This window comes from Anolis sagrei, chromosome X, assembly GCF_037176765.1.
Source record: "Anolis sagrei isolate rAnoSag1 chromosome X, rAnoSag1.mat, whole genome shotgun sequence".
Classification (NCBI taxonomy): Eukaryota; Metazoa; Chordata; class Lepidosauria; order Squamata; family Dactyloidae; genus Anolis; species Anolis sagrei.
The window spans coordinates 103,054,905-103,067,013 of NC_090034.1; the positions used below are offsets into that span (position 1 = coordinate 103,054,905).

Sequence of the window (12,109 nt, forward strand, 5' to 3'; positions counted from 1 at the left end):
CGATTTGCCCAGATGTCATGATTATATTAGTTTTCCTCCTGCTTTTCAGAATCGAGATGAGAGGGTGTATCTGTTCCAGGCATGAGGAGGAAAAGGAAAGGGCCCGAGGCTGTTAGGAATTGTGGGAGTTGGAGTCCAAAACACCCGGAGGGTCCAAGTATGCCCAGGCCTGCTGTAGAGAAAATACTAGCTGTACCCACCACGAGTTGCTGTGGCCAACCTTCTCTCCCTCTTTCTCTCCTTCTTCCTTTCTTCCTTCTTTCCTTCCTTCTTTCTTTCCTTCCTTCCCTCTTCCCTTCCTTCCTTCTTTCCTTCTTTCCTGCCTTCTTTCCTTCCCTCCCTCCCTCCCTCCCCTTTTTTCTTTCCTTCTCTCCTTCCTTCCTTCCCTCCCTCCCTCCCTCCCTCCCTCCTTCCTTCCTTCCTTCCTTCCTTCCTTCCTTCCTTCCTTCTTTCCCTCCTTCTTTCCTTCCTTCCTTCCCTCCTCTCCCCCTCCCCCTCCCCCCTTCCCTTTTTCTTTCCTTCTCTCCTTCCTTCCTTCCTTCCTTCCTTTCCTCCCTCCTTCTTTCCTTCCTTCTTTCCCTCCCTCCTTCCTTCCTTCCTTCCTTCCTTCCTTCCTTCCTTCCTTCCCTCCTCTCTCCCTCCCCCCTCCCTCCCTTCCTTCCCTTTTTCTTTCCTTCTCTCCTTCCTTCCCTCCCTCCCTCCCTCCCTCCCTCCCTCCCTCCCTCCTCCCTTCCTTCTTTCCCTCCTTCTTTCCTTCCTCCTTCCTTCCTTCCTTCCTTCCCTTTTTCTTTCCTTCTCTCCTTCCTTCCCTCCCTCCCTCCTTCCTTCCCTCTTTCCTTCCTTCCTTTTTTTTCTTTCTCTCCTTTCTTTTCTTCCTCTTCCCTTCCTCCCCCCTTTTTTACTTTCCCTTCCCCTTTCTCCCTTTCTCTAAAATGATCAAGGGTTTGGAGAACAAGCCCTATAAGAAGCGGCTTAAAGAGCTGGGCATTTTTATTTATATATAGATAGACTAGCCGTACCACCCACGTGTTGCTGTGGCCAACCTTCCCTCCCTCTTTCTCTCCTTTCATTCTCTCCTTTCTTCCTTCTCTTCCTCTTACCTTCCTTCCCCCCTTTTCTTTCCCTTCTGCTTTCTCTCATTCTTTCCTTCTCTCCTTCGTTCTTCCTCTTCCCTTCCTTCCCTTTTCTTTCCCTTCTTTTCTTTCCTTCCTTCTCTTTCCTTCCTTCCCTCTTTCCTTCCTTCCTTCCCCTTTTTCCTTTCCTTCTCTCCTTCCTTCGTTCCCTCTTTCTTTCCTTCTTTCCCTTTTCCCTTTCCTTCTCTTGCACTTCCCTTCCTTCCCCTTTTCTTCCCTTCCTCTTTCTCTCCTTCCTTCCTTTTTTCTTTCCTTCTCTCCTTCCTTCCTTCTCTTCCCTTCCCTTTTCTTTCCCTTCCTTTTCTCTCCTTCCTTTCTTCCCTCTTTCCTTCCTTCCTCCCTTTTTTCCCTTTCCTTCTCTCCTTCCTTCCTTCTCTTCCTCTCCTTCCCTCCTTTTCTTTCGATTGTTCTCTTCCTTCCTTCCCTTTTTTATTTCCTTCTCTCCTTCCTTCCTTCTTGTCCTTCCCTTTTCTTTCCCTTCCTCTTTCTCTCCTTCCTTCCTTCACTCTTTCCTTCCTTCTCTTCCTCTGAGGCCTGAGGCTGTTAGGAATGGTGGGAGTTGGAGTCCAAAACACCTGGCAGGCCCAAGTTGTCCCATGCCCACGATAAGAGGGAAGCCGGATCCTCCGATGGTAGAAAAATAATGAAAGGTGATGAACAGAAAAAGGAAGCTCCTTTCCCCCGATGCAGGAAACAGATGGGCCGAAACGGGAAGCGGCTTTTCTCTCTGGCTAAGATGAAGCCATAGAAGCAAACATCCAATCCCTGGACACATGAGCGCATTCCCACAACATGAAGAGGTTGGAAGTATAACCGGTAGTATGTCTCCTATTGTTCTTAGATGTGTCACAAATGGAAAATCACCACCAAAGCATCCCTGCAAGAGGGCCATCCCTCTGCCTCATAAATATACTTATTTCAAACATTTATATTCTGCACTTCTCACCCCGAAGGGGACACATTCCATGCCAGAACATAAAATAACTATAAATATACACAAACACAAACAGTTAAATCTGTATTGTCGAAGGATTTCACAGACAGAATTGCTGGGTTGTTGGAGGGTTTCCGGGCTGTCTGGTCATGTTCCAGAAGCATTCTCTCCTGACATTTCGCCCACATCTATGGCAGCCATCCTCAGAGGTTGTGAAGTCTGCTGGAAACTAGGCAAGTGGGGTTAATATATCTGTGGAATAATGTCCAGGGTGGGAGAAAGAATCTTGTCTCTTTGAGGCAAGTGTGAGTGTTGCCATTGGCCACATTGATTAGTCCTGAAGAGCCTTGCAGCTTCAAAACCTGGCTGCTTCCTGGTGGACAACTTCCACATTCACATCTGCCTCCAGCAGACAAGAGTTCTTTCTACCACCCTGGATATCATTCCATCTGTTGGAGGCAAGGGTGAATGTTGCCATTGGCCACATTGATTAGCACTGAAGAGCCTTGCAGCTTCAAAACCTGGCTGCTTCCTGGTGGACAACTTCCACATTCACATCTTGTCCTCTTGTCCAGCAGACAAGAGTTCTTTCTCCCACCCTGGATATCATTCCATTCATTGTAGGCAAGGGTGAATGTTGCAGTTCGCCACCTTGACTAGCACTGAATAGCCTTGCAGCTTCAAAGCCTGGTTGCTTCCTGGTGGACAATTGCAACATTCACATCTGCCTCCAGCAGACAAGAGTTCTTTCTCCCACCCTGGATATCATTCCATTCATTGTAGGCAAGGGTGAATGTTGCAGTTCGCCACCTTGACTAGCACTGAATAGCCTTGCAGCTTCAAAGCCTGGTTGCTTCCTGGTGGACAATTGCAACATTCACATCTGCCTCCAGCAGACAAGAGTTCTTTCTCCCACCCTGGATATCATTCCATTCATTGTAGGCAAGGGTGAATGTTGCAGTTCGCCACCTTGACTAGCACTGAATAGCCTTGCAGCTTCAAAGCCTGGTTGCTTCCTGGTGGACAATTGCAACATTCACATCTGCCTCCAGCAGACAAGAGTTCTTTCTCCCACCCTGGACGTCATTCCATCCATTGGAGGCAAGGGTGAATGTTGCCATTGGCCACCTTGATTGGCATTGAATAGCCTTGCAGCTTCAAAGCCTGGCTGCTTCCTGGTGGACAACTTCCACATTCACATCTGCCTCTAGCAGACAAGAGTTCTTTCTCCCACCCTGGACATCATTTCACCTGTTGGAACCAAGTGTGAATGTTGCAAGTGGCCACCTTGATTAGTACTGAATAGCCTTGCAGCTTCAAAACCTGGCTGCTTCCTGCTGGACAACTGCAACAATCACACCTGCCTCCAGCAGACAAGAGTTCTTTCTCCCACCCTGGACATCATTCCATCCATTGGAACCAAGTGTGAATGTTGCAAGTGGCCACCTTGATTAGTACTGAATAGCCTTGAAGCTTCAAAGCCTGGCTGCTTCCTGGTGGCCAATTGCAACATTCACACCTGCCTCCAACAGACAAAGAGTTGGAGGCAGGTGAGAATGATTCAATTGGCCACCTTGATTAGCATTTGCTAGCCTGACAGTTTTTAGGTGTGGCTTGTTACTTCCTAGGAAAATCCTTTCTTGAGAGGTGATTAGCTGTCCCAGATGGTTTCTTGTCTGGAGTTCCCCTGTGTTTGAGTGTTGTTCTTTATTGCTTTTCTTGAGAGGTGATTAGCTGTCCCTGATTGTTTCTTGTCTGGAGTTCCCATGTGTTTGAGTGTTGTTCTTTATTGCCTTTCTTGAGAGGTGATTAGCTGTCCCCGAATGTTTCTTGTCTGGAGTTCCCATGTGTTTGAGTGTTGTTCTGTATGCATTTTGCAAATTTTTTTAAAAAAATGACTTTTTCAAGCTTGTATGTGTGTGTGTGTACACATATTTATTTATAGTATTTGTATACCGCTTTTCTCACCCCGAGGGGGACTCAAAGCGGTTAGTATAACCTGGTTACTCAAGCTTTTCTGTGTGTGTATGTGTACCCAAAGTATATAGATGAAAAGGTTGAAAAGCTCTAGACTTGGGGTTTGTTTTTGTAGTAATCTGCCTTTGCCACTAGATGGCAGCAGCAACCAACCTCAGCTCTTTGTAAACAGAGACATCCTTCCATATTTTTGAGTTTTTAATTTTTGCAGATTTGATTTTTGCAACTCCACGGTGAATTTATATTGATATCTGGGATTGGTTCGTCAACACAAAGAGGCCGGACACAACAAGGACACTAGGAAGCCATAGGAAAAGGCTACCTTTGCGGTTGGGCAGGCTGTGGTCCAGAGAGGCATCAATTTATGGGGTTGCCATGGCAATGGTTGTCAAGGAAACCCTCCACACAAGCCTGTATCCCAGGACCAAAATGTCTATTTAAGAGGCGCGGTCCCTTTAAGGCACATCACTTCTGTATTTCTCAATGAAAGGTCCCTTGAACTCTTCTGCTCTGGAATAAGGAGAAACCCTATTGAATTCCTACACACACACACACACACACACAAATGCCATTGGCCACCTTGATTTAGCATTGAATAGCCTTGCAGCTTCAAAGCCTGGCTGTTTCCTGGTGGACAATTGCAACATTCACACCTCCCTCCAGCAGACAAAGAGTTCTTTCTCCCACCCTGCATATTTCTATGGATATATAAACCCCACTAGCCTAGTTTCCAACAGACCTCACAACCTCTGAGGATGCCTGCCATAGATGTGGGTGAAACGTCAGGAGAGAATGCTGCTGGAACATGGCTATACAGTTTCTTGGTGGACAGTTGCAACATTCACACCTGCCCCCAACAGATAAAGAGGTCTTTCTCCCAACCTGAACATCATTCCATCCATTGGAGGAAAGTGTGAATGTTGCAAGTGGCCACCTTGATTAGCACTGAATACCCTTGCAGCTTCAAAGCCTGGTTGCTTCTAGGTGGACAATTGCAACATTCACACCTGCCTCCAACAAACAAAGAGTTCTTTCTCCCACCCTGGACATTATTCCATGCGTTGGAGGCAAGGGTGAATGTTGCCATTGGCCACCTTGATTAGCCTTGCAGCTTCAAAGCCTGGCTGCTTCCTGGTGGACAATTGCAACATTCACATCTGCCTCCAGCAGACAAAGAGTTCTTTCTCCCACCCTGGATATCATTCCATCCGTTGGAGGCAAGGGGGAATGTTGCAACTGGCCACCTTGACTAACACTGAATAGCCTTTCAGCTTCAAAGCCTGGCTGCTTCCTAGTGGACAATTGCAACATTCACATCTGCCTCCAACAGACAAAGAGTTCTTTCTCCCACCCTGGATATCATTCCATCCGTTGGAGGCAAGTGTGAATGTTGCCATTGGTCACTTTGATTTTCACTGAATAGCCTTGCAGCTTCAAAGCCTGGCTGCTTCCTGGTGGACAATTGCAACATTCACAACTGCCTCCAACAGATAAAGAGTTCTTTCTCCCACCCTGGACATTTCTACGGATATATAAACCCCACTAGCCTAGTTTCCAACAGACCTCACAAACTCTGAGGACGCCTGCCATAGATGTGGGCGAAACGTCAGGAGAGAATGCTGCCTGAACATGGCCATGATAACACACCTTCAAAAGGCATACACCTAAGAGCCTGGCCACCGAAAAGGAACAAATTAGGAATGGAAGACCGAAATGGAAGGAACTTTTGGGTTTTTCCAAAACATTGTTGTTGTTTTGAACCCGGAAGGTTCAAAAATGTGATTGCGTGCTTGATCCGTTTCCTTCATTGCAACTCATGCAGGTTGTTAGTTTTGGATACGAAAACTTGGCTTTGAAACCAGTTTAAGATGCTCTTCTTCCTTGTGTCGCGTGGGAAACGATCCCCCTTCCCTGTTATTTCTGGCCCTGGGATCAAATTTTGGATTCAAGAAGTCATACCTGTAGTTCATCTCCATCCAGAGAGATTGTGAACCCAAAAGCCGATGGATCTGGGCCAAACCTGACATGCATACCTGGTACACCCAAATTGGATTACTGGAGGGCTTTGGGAGGGGTTGACCTAGAGTTTTGGGAGTTGTAGTTCACCTACAACCAGATAAACTGTGGGAGTTGTAGTTCACCTACATCCAGAGACATTGTGACCACCACTGATGATGGACCTGGGCCAAACTTGACCCACAGAACCCTCAGGACTAACTCAACCTACTGGAGGGGTTTGAAGGGACTGACTCACCATAGTGGGAGTTGTAGTTCACCTACATCCAGCGACACTGTGACCACCACTGATGATGGACCTGGGCCATACTTGACACACAGATCCCCCAGAACGAACTCAACCTACTTGGAGGGGTTTGAGGGGACTGACTCACCAAAGTGGGAGTTGTAGTTTACCTACATCCAGAGACACTGTGACCACCACTGATGATGGACCTGGACCAAACTTGACACACAGAACCTCCAGGAATAACTCAACCTACTTGGAGGGGTTTGAGGGGACTGACTCACCATAATGGGAGTTGTAGTTTACCTACATCCAGAGACACTGTGACCACCACTGATGATGGACCTGGGCCAAACCTGACCCACAGAACCCTCAGGACTAATTCAACCTACTGGAGGGGTTTGAAGGGACTGACTCACCAAAGTGGGAGTTGTAGTTTACCTACATCCAGAGACATTGTGACCACCACTGATGATGGACCTGGGCCAAACTTAAAACACAGAACCCGCACGACTAACTCAACCTACTTGGAGGGGTTTGAGGGGACTGATTCACCATAGTGGGAGTTGTAGTTCACCTACATCCAGAGACACTGTGACCAACACTGATGATGGACCTGGGCCAAACTTGACACACAGAACCCCCAGGACTAACTCGACCTACTTGGAGGGGTTTGAAGGGACTGACTCACCATAGTGGGAGTTGTAGTTCACCTACATCCAGAGACACTGTGACCACCACTGATGATGGACCTGGACCAAACTTGACATACAGAACCCCCCGGACTAACGCAACCTACTTGGAGGGGTTTGAGGGGACTGACTCACCAAAGTGGGAGTTGTAGTTCACCTACATCCAGCGACACTGTGACCACCACTGATGATGGACCTGGACCAAACTTGACACACAGAACCTCCAGGAATAACTCAACCTACTTGGAGGGGTTTGAGGGGACTGACTCACCAAAGTGGGAGTTGTAGTTCACCTACATCCAGAGACACTGTGACCACCACTGATGATGGACCTGGGCCAAACTTGGCACACAGAACCCGCACGACTAACTCAACCTACTGGAGGGGTTTGAGGGGACTGACTCACCATGGTGGGAGTTGTAGTTTACCTACATCCAGAGACACTGTGACCACCACTGATGATGGACCTGGACCAAACTTGACACACACAACCCCCAGGACTAACTCAACCTACTGGAGGGGTTTGAGGGGACTGACTCACCATAGTGGGAGTTGTAGTTTACCCTGCAGGAAGAGAACACAGAACCCCACTGATGATGCATCCAGAGCAAACTTGCCCAACATACCAAACTAAGTCCTGATGGAGTTTCAGGGGGTTAACCTGGCATGATGGGAGTTGTAGTTCACCCAGAGCCTTATGTGTTTTGCAAAATAAAGTAAAAAATGAGTAGACTTCGTGTCAGGGGTAACTTTTACCTTTACTGTGGAATTTTTACAGTGTTTTATGTGTTTTTATTAGCCGCGTGGAAAGGCAGGGTAAGACCTAAAATAATAATAATAATAATAATAATAATAATAATAATTATTATTATTATTATTATTCGCATTATTTGCCTATACATCACACAGGAAAGTGTCCGACGTGCGATCCAATTCAGCATTATTATTATTATTATTATTATTATTATTATTAGAAACACAACAAGATGAGTCCACAGCAGAGTGTCTGCTGTGGACTCATCTTGTTGTGTTTCTAATAATAATAATAATAATAATAATAATATTGTTTTGTTATTGTTGTTTACATTATTATAAGCGACTCCCTATCAACCGAGGATGGAGAAACCATTCACCTTTTGAAAAAGTTCCAGAAATAAATTAAAATTAGATCATATGCAGCTGATAAGGATTCCGTGTCGTAATGACACCGAAGTACCGTCACATACAGACAGTGGAGAACACATATATTTCATATCATTCATACGATTTGCCACTCAAGGCGTTCTAGAAACAGGATAGCCTTCCCTCCTTTCGACAAGATTACGGGGAGACGTTTACCTTGAAATAATCTGGCATTTTTCTCTACAAGGAAGGATTACATACAAGTGGCCAGACCAGGCATGGGCCAATTTGGGCCCTCCAGGTGTTTTAGACTTCAACTCCCACAATTCCTAACAGCAAGGTGTCTCCTATCGCCAAGATAGGGTTGCGATTGATTCAGTTAGAGAGGCCCGTCGCTTTGACTCAAATGGACGGGACTCAAGCGGGGGGAGCCCCTGTGTAGTACAAAAGTATGTTTGGAGAGATGAAGTTGGGGTCCCATCAATTTGTATTGACCCCCCTCAAATCATGTCCAATAATTTTGGGAATGGCGTGGCTGAGAAACCGAAACCCTCAGATAGACTGGGTTGGGGGGTGCTACACCGGAATGGAAATCATCTATCGGACAGATAGCAAGGCGCATAGACGATGTTGTCATCAGCATATTGGAGTTCTATAACAGATGTTGATGTGACCTTGGTTTCGGCTTTCAGTCTGCTGAGAAGCAAAGACCACCAGCATTGAAGCAATGGTCCTCCGCCATCAACTCCGCTGGGCCGGCCACGCTGTCCAAAATCCCGACCACCGTCTCCCAAAGCAGTTGCTCTACTCTGAACTTAAGAACGGAAAACGGAATGTTGGAGGACAGGAAAAGAGATTGAAAGATGGGCTCAAAGCCAACCTTAAAAACTCTGGCATAGACACTGAGAACTGGGAAGCCCTGGTCCTTGAGCGCTCCAGCTGGAGGTCAGCTGTGACCAGCAGTGCTGCAGAATTCAAAGAGGCACGAACGGAGGGCGAAAGGGAGAAACATGCCAAGAGGAAGGCGCATCAAGCCAACCCCGACTGGGACCGCCTTCCATCACTGTGGGAGAACATGCGGGTCAAGAATAGGGCTCCACAGCCACCTACGGACCCACCCCCAGGACACAATTTTTGGAAGACCATCATTCTTGAGCTATGAGGGATGGCCAAAGTAAGTAAGTAAAGAAATAAGTACACTTTAATGAAGTTGTGGGCAAAGTGGGTTTGAGCACGACAGCGGTAGCAGGGAAGATTGAAATGCCGTTTAGTGGGGCGATGGATGTTTACCATGAGTACTTGGATGCTTCTGATGAGAAGGCAGAGGGGGAAAAGGAAAGGGCCTGAGGCTGTTAGGAATTGTGGGAGTTGAAGTCCAAAACACCTGGAGGGAGGGCCAAAGTTTGCCATGCCTGGGCTAGAAATTGGGGAAAATTGAGTTTTGACTCCCACCTTTCTGTTTGGTCCAGTCATTTACAATACATTTAAACAAGTAGCAAAGTCCACGATTCAAGGATCCACCGAAGCGAAGGAGTGATCAGAGAGGCCTCTCCAAGGGTTCTCCATGATAAACAATGCAAAAGTTCAACTGAAAGGAGAGGGTCTCCGGAGGATACGCAGAGTGCTTTTTGTCCTTCTGCTGCGTACGTCCAAAGTTTCCGGTCAAAACGGAGTGATTTCAAGGCAGGGGAGAAAATTTCTAAAAGTGGATGGTGCTGCAAGAAGAGAGCGAAATCTAACCATCGAAAAGGACTCTTAAAGTCCACAATGAAGAAGGTATAACTAATAAAACTTGAATAGGAACACATGAACAGAAACATAGAAAACTTCCAGAGTACTAAAAACTAAGGCTTAGCTTCTCACTTTAATGCAGTGTTGCCTGAACTGAACGTAAGGTAAACAACTAAGCCTGAGTTCTCTTGTTCCTGGTTCAAGTCAAGCTTTGATTTTGGATTTAATTTTGTTTTTTTTAAAAAAGCAGAAACACAAAAAGTGAAATGAGAGGGTCTCTTGAGGATATGCAGAGTGCTTTTCCTCCTGGACACAGTTTCCAGGTCAAAATGGGAGAGTAAATTCTCAGCTATTTAAAAAGAAATGGTTTTCTAAAGCGGACTGTACTGCGAGGAAAGAGATAAGACTTCGTCAAAGCAGAGCTTCGAATGCAAAAAAATCTCCATCACCAAATAAAAAAGGGGATGAGTCCATCTGAATGTTGTCCTTGAAACAAAAATAACAAAGAAACCTGGAACCCTAACATTAAAAAAAAAGAGAATAAGGAGAAGTAAAAAGGTCTCCCAAGAAGTTCGTTTCCTTCTGATGTCGGTTACATCACGGATTCCTTTTCGCATGACTTGGCGCCCTCCGAAAGCGTCGGGCCAGCTCTCTTGATCAAGGGGGAGCCTTCCTCTGCGGCGACCCCTTTTTCACCCCCGTCCAGGGGCTCCGTCTTGATCTCCATCAGCTCCTCCGCCTCCGCTTTGCCCAGCGACCGCTCCGAGTAGACCTGCAGGAGCCCGGCCCCAAAGGCATCGCCCTCCACGTTCAGGACGGTGCAGGTACGGTCCCTGGAAGAGGAGGGAAGCAGACATGTCAGTGGCTGGAACATGACTCAGAACACACTCAGAGCAAGGGAAAGGGTTGGACTGGATGGCCTCTGGAGTTGCCCCTATTATTATTATTACTATTATTATGATTACAAAGGCTGGATGGCAATATGTTGGGGGTGCGTTGGTTGTGCTTTTCCTGCATGGCAAAAGGGAGTTGAACTAGATGGCCCCTGGCGTTGCCTGTTGTTGTTGTTGTTGTTGTTGTTGTTATTATTATTATTATTATTATTATTATTATTATTATGGCTGGATCCATGGGGTTGCTCCTATTATTACTATCATGGGGTGCTTATTATTATTATTATTATTATTATTATTATTATTATTATGGCTGGATCCATGGGGTTGCTCCTATTATTACTATCATGGGGTGCTTTGACTGTGCTTTTCCTGCATGCTGGAAGGAGGTTGGACTGGATGGCCCCTGAGGTTGTTCTTATTATATTATAATTATAATGATTACAAAAGCTGGATGGACATCCATTTGGGGTGCTTTGATTGTGCTTTTCCTGCATGGCAGAAGGGATTTGGACTGGATGGCCCTGGGGTTGCTCTTATTATTATTTTATTATTATTATTATTATTATTATTATTATTATTATTATTATTACAAATGTTAATGGCCATCTGTTGGGGGTGCTTTGATTGTGCTTTTCCTGAATAGCAGAAGGTAGTTTGACTGGATGGTCCATGAAGTTGCTTCTATTATTACTATCATTACAAAGGCTGGATGGCCATCTGTTGGGGATGTTTTGATTGTGCTTTTCCTGCATGACAGAAGGAGGTTGGACTGCATGGTCCATGGGGTTGCTCCTATTATTACTATCATTACAAGAGGTGGATGGCCGTCTATTGGGGGTGCTTTGATTGTGCTTTTCCTGCATGGCAGACGGGTTTGGACTGGATGGTCCATCGGGTTGCTCTTATTATTATTATAATATTATTATTAAATTATTATTATTATTAAATTATTATTACAAATGCTAATGGCCATCTGTTGGGGGTGCTTTGATTGTGCTTTTCCTGCATGGCAGAAGGGGTTTGGACTGGATGGCCCTGGGGTTGCTATTATTATTATTATTATTATTATCATTATTACAAATGCCAATTATTACTATCATTACAAAGGCTGGATGGCCATCTATTGGGGGTGCTTTGATTGTGCTTTTCCTGCATGGCAGAAGGGGTTTGGACTGGATGGCCCTGGGGTTGCTCTTATTATTATTATTATTACTAAATTATTATTATTATTATTACATATGCTAATGGCCATCTGTTGGGGGTGCTTTGATTGTGCTCTTCCTGCATGGCAGAAGGGATTTGGATTGGATGGCCCTGGGATTGCTCTTATTATTATTATTATTATTAAATTATTATTATTATTAAATAATAATAATAATTAT

At 45.6% G+C, this 12,109-nt stretch overlaps 1 protein-coding gene across 1 annotated transcript in view; it reads right to left on the minus strand.

Annotated features, from left to right (window-relative positions):
* Nucleotides 1–7,717: 7,717 nt before the first annotated feature.
* LOC137094970 (neutral amino acid transporter B(0)-like) overlaps nt 7,718–12,109 on the minus strand; it is a 53,374-nt gene continuing 48,982 nt past the window's right edge. Inside the window, exon 8 of the mRNA XM_067461039.1 lies at nt 7,718–10,664. Coding sequence (XP_067317140.1) covers nt 10,424–10,664 — 241 coding nt within the window. The 3' untranslated portion in view covers nt 7,718–10,423. The remainder of the gene's footprint in view (nt 10,665–12,109) is intronic.